The sequence below is a fragment of the Cicer arietinum genome, chromosome 1, assembly GCF_000331145.2.
Source record: "Cicer arietinum cultivar CDC Frontier isolate Library 1 chromosome 1, Cicar.CDCFrontier_v2.0, whole genome shotgun sequence".
Taxonomy (NCBI): domain Eukaryota; kingdom Viridiplantae; phylum Streptophyta; class Magnoliopsida; order Fabales; family Fabaceae; genus Cicer; species Cicer arietinum.
In genome coordinates this window covers 1,829,315-1,833,905 of record NC_021160.2, presented here as the reverse complement: position 1 = coordinate 1,833,905, position 4,591 = coordinate 1,829,315, and the positions used below count along the sequence as shown (strand labels likewise).

General features: G+C 31.6%; 1 protein-coding gene and 1 long non-coding RNA gene across 2 annotated transcripts in view; one reads left to right on the top strand and one right to left on the bottom strand.

Moving 5' to 3' along the window:
• Positions 1 to 2,236, top strand: part of LOC101495478 (uncharacterized) — a 17,435-nt gene extending 15,199 nt beyond the window's left edge. The window contains exons 3-6 of the mRNA XM_073369171.1: positions 1 to 163; positions 685 to 942; positions 1,403 to 1,558; positions 1,783 to 2,236. The exon at positions 1 to 163 is cut by the window's left edge and continues 18 nt beyond it. Coding sequence (XP_073225272.1) covers positions 1 to 163; positions 685 to 942; positions 1,403 to 1,558; positions 1,783 to 1,902 — 697 coding nt within the window. The 3' untranslated portion in view covers positions 1,903 to 2,236. The remainder of the gene's footprint in view (positions 164 to 684; positions 943 to 1,402; positions 1,559 to 1,782) is intronic.
• Positions 2,237 to 3,770: 1,534 nt separating this feature from the next.
• LOC113788097 (uncharacterized) lies at positions 3,771 to 4,591 on the bottom strand. The gene is made up of 3 exons (XR_003474606.1): positions 4,561 to 4,591; positions 4,178 to 4,297; positions 3,771 to 4,070 (listed from the first exon to the last, which is right to left on the bottom strand). It is a non-coding gene; the product is annotated as an uncharacterized lncRNA (long non-coding RNA).

Genomic DNA, 4,591 nt, shown 5'->3' with positions numbered 1-4,591 from the left:
TTTCCCTAAGCCTGTCTATCCACTTGTGCACCCTGCTGTTTTGGTGGAAACATATGAAAAGGGAGAAAGTGTCTCACATTATGTTGATGATTTTCAAGGACATGAACATTTTAAATCTGCTCTTGCTCACATAGGGACTCATGCACTTTTGAAGATGCTTCTGGTAAAATAACTCTCATTTGCAAATTTTCATGCCATTGCTATCTTGTGGTTTTAGATAGTGTCATTTTGGGAATTGGTGATTTATTATGCACCGTAAAGGACTAAGTGTTGTAAAGGATGACCTCACAATGTAATTATACACATCCTGATCTTTCATACCCCCTTTGTTCCTTTTTAACTGCCACTACTGTTAGAAGAATTTTGTTCCTATTTATTAGTTGTTTTCAAAGTTCAATGCAACATTAAATATATTGTTTTGTCAGTAATATCCTTAACTATTTATTGCTGAGAAATGTAGGTGGAATGAGATAATAAATAGTCAAGGATATTATAGAAAAAGACATAATTACATCAAAAGTAATGGAGTTTATTGGTTTTATTGCTGTGGGTAGTTAACCTTAAAACGACAACTAAAAAAGGTTAAAGTAGTATGAAGTAGAAGCAGCATGGTTCCTGTAGTAGTTTTAAATTTGGAACACCATAAAATTCCAGCTTCATAGACCATGCAATGTCTTCTTTCAGGTGGACAACTTCATTCATGCAGATATGCATCCTGGAAATATCCTTGTTCGGGGCAAGTCTAGCAAACGACTTTTCAAATCAAAGCCTCATGTAATTTTCCTGGATGTAGGCATGACCGCCGAACTCTCTGGTAGTGATAGGGTAAATTTACTGGAATTTTTCAAAGCTGTTGCCCGCCGGGATGGCCGGACTGCTGCAGAATGCGCACTCAGTTTATCAAAGCAACAGAAATGTCCTAATCCAAAGGCTTTCATTGAGGTAATTTTTTTTTATCCAACTTACATTATTAATTTTTTTCCCGAAGGCTCACATTCATTACAGATGTGATTTAATGCTTGTGGTTGCTGCATTTTAATCTGTTTGGTTGGTTCCTTGGAGGCTTTTAGATGTTTTGCTGTCCACTAGTAGGCTGAGTTTCATTTATTCTCATATTTTTTGTGAAGGCAACAATTGTGGAGATAAACTAGTATACATGGTTTTTTTGGGTGGGATCTTATAATGTTCAATTCCCTTCAAAAAACTTATTATGGTTTTATTTTGTGATATCTATTGTCAAAACATATATGCACATGAATAAATCATATATGGGCTAATAATGGGAATAACCGATTGAAACTGAATGTCAAATATCATTCTATTTTACGATAAATTTGCATGTATCTGCCGTTGACTTTGATTTTGCACTATTTCATTTGTTATTTCCTTGTTTTTCTAACAGGAAGTGGAAGAGGCATTTACTTTTTGGGGAACCCCAGAAGGTGACCTGGTTCATCCTGCAGAGTGCATGGAACAATTACTTGAGAAAGTTAGGCGTCACAGAGTTAATATTGATGGTAATGTTTGTACTGTCATGGTGACGACCTTGGTTCTTGAGGTAATTATTTTTCTTCTTTTTGCCACATTCTCTCAATATCATGTGACCATACTTACAAGTTATAATTAGGATGTGAAAAACTTTAACTTTTCTACCTGCATTATTTGTGCAAGACTAGTTAGAAAAGATTTAACTTTTCCTGGTGCATGCTCCTTAGGATTTTTGTATGATATCTATTTGCTGATGTGATTTGCCTAATATTTGTAATAACTGTATAATTCTAGGGTTGGCAACGCAAGCTTGATCCTGGGTACAATGTGATGCAGACGCTGCAGACTTTGCTGCTTAGAGCTGATTGGGCAAAGGATCTTTCTTACACAATTGATGGACTCATGGCCCCTTAACTAGAGGAGGTTTTTTCTTTGTTGAGGCTCTTGAGAAACAATTTTGACAACATAACCCCCAGACATCTCTTGTCCTAAGGGCCTTCTCAAGATTGCCATTTGTTTTTTTTTTCTTTCCAAAATATGATTCTTTGAAAATTCTATCCCCTGTATTTTTTTTGTTTAATTTTCAACAGTTATTTTGTGAGAATCACAGTTTACGGAAAAAATGGAAGAATAAAGTGGTGATTAGTTCTCTCCCTTCTCTACCTTTTTTTGCAGTTGATGAACCAGATAGGAATTGAGACCCTATGATTTACAATGTAAAATAAAAGGTTAACAAGTTTATTGATCACTTTCCTTACTATGGCTATGCTTGTTTGAAACTTGGAATTGAAAGTAAATACTTACTGGTTTGAACTGTAACAATGGTCAACACCCTGTCTCGTCATTTTCATTTAATATTAGTAAATTCCTACGTTTGGAATTCCATTTCAAACTCTCAAACAAGATATTATTAGTTATTTTTTACTAAAGATGTTAGGAAGTAGTATAATTTAGCTTAGGCGACTATGTATCAGGAGCTCTTTATCTAAATTCTTTATATATGCAGTCTTTTATTTTCTCTGTATCGTTATTTATTTTTGTGTTTGAAAGTGCCAGATTGAACCTCATTTTTCATACAGGATTGGTATAAAAAAAACTATACTACATTCAGAAAGATAAATTACATCATCAATTTTTCTAAATTATATCAAATAATAATTACAATTTCTGATCCATCAAATTTAAGACATTTTTTTTAATCTTAAGTTTAATCTATTTCTTATTATCAATTGTGGTGGTAGTTCGACGGTAAAGTTTATAGCTTTGTAATTTTAAGGTATCAAGTTCAAATTCCTTCTAGAAAATTTATGAATTGTTCATTACTGTCAGAGTTATTAATAAAAAATTTCTTCGATCTCCAATTTTTTTAAAATACTTTGGTCTAGTTGTGGTGCTGAATGCTAAAGCACTTTGTATAGATAATTTAGTTAATGGGCATGTGCGTAAATATCCAGCGCAGATAGAAAATGAAGCACAGTCCTACGGTGTAAATGCTTTAAATATATCGGATTTCTAATTTGGCCTGAAAAAAGTAAAAAGATTACCGTGACAGAAAAAATCACCATAAATTACCCTTGCTACAATTTTGCCTCTAACTTATTCTTGTCTTCGTTGTTAAGCAAATGTTAGTAAATTAATTGTTAAGTTAGTTTTATCGGATTTGAAACTTAAATTTTCATATTATAAATCTACTAAACATGAATACTTTTAAAATGGTGAAATACTCACCATACTTGTAGATACTCATTGTTTCTTCATTATTTCATTGCAAATGAAATTAATAATTTTTTAATATATTAATATAATATTATTTATGTATTTGAGTTTATTTGTTGTTGTAATCGAACAGATTTTTTTATTTTTAAAACTTTTATTGTGATTATACATTGTAAATTGACCAATTTAATCCTCTTAAATTAAATTATACAAAAAATACATGTTTTTCATTCAAGTTATTATTCTGATGATACAGCATAAACCAAATCTCAGTTGTACTGTTAATATAGCATCACAAACTGTTTATGAACATTGACAATGGTTGTACTTGTAATGTTTCATGCAAGCTAAATTAATGGCACGCTATAAGTGTTTGAAGAGGTTGTTATAGTTGCATTATCCATTACATCATTTCAGCTATAGCTCAAAGAACTAATTCAACATACAAATGAATTACTTAAAATATACTTCAGGACCTTTTAACAACACTTACCGCATTCCCGTTTAAAAAAAGTAGAGCAACTGAACTGATAAACTTCGAAATTTTAAAAAGTTGGAGAAATATATAGGACCATGAAACTATTTATTTCAGATTCAGGTAAGGCAAAAAATGTCACCGCAATCCAATAAAAAAGAATAGAAACTTAAAGTAATCAACTGAAGTATCTACCAACAGTAAAAAATATATAAATATATTGAAGTACCTTGCTAAATCTATAAAAATCTATAAAAAAATCGAACACAGGCTCCAAAGGTATCTAAGAATATATTTTAGCTTGTGCAATCAATCAATGTTTTGGATTGGAAGTGAGCTCACGTATTTCTTTTATTGCTGTCTTTATGCTATGAAGAGCCATTTTCTTCACCTGTTTTCATGTTCACAAAAAGAAGAAACAAACTCTTGTCAATTTTATATATCTGACAGAAGAATACAGGAGTCGAAAAATAATTAGATTATTATTATGTAGGCCACCTCCAGATTGTCAGCTTTTGCTTTGTGGTCTTCTGGAAGCAGATGAATCTCATCAGTCAATTGAATATACTCAGCAACACTCTCAGCAGACATAAATTCCAATACCACATGAACACAACACTGGATATCAAGAATCAAATACTTGTCATATATTCATACAATTTTAAAATGTAAGTGTTGGTACATTCATGTAATCTTGAGAAATCGTTTGATTAAATGTAACTTTCAAAATTGAAAATGTAAGTAAATTTTGAAGTGTATAAATCATGTTTAAAAAAGAATGTATATCTATTCAAGAACAGTTCAAATATTTTGCTGTCTTACTTGATTAGAAGAGACAAATAAGGCGAGAATTTTTTTACTATAGAAGTGTTAGTAGAGACCTTAGAATTCCTAATCTGGTATGGACATCCA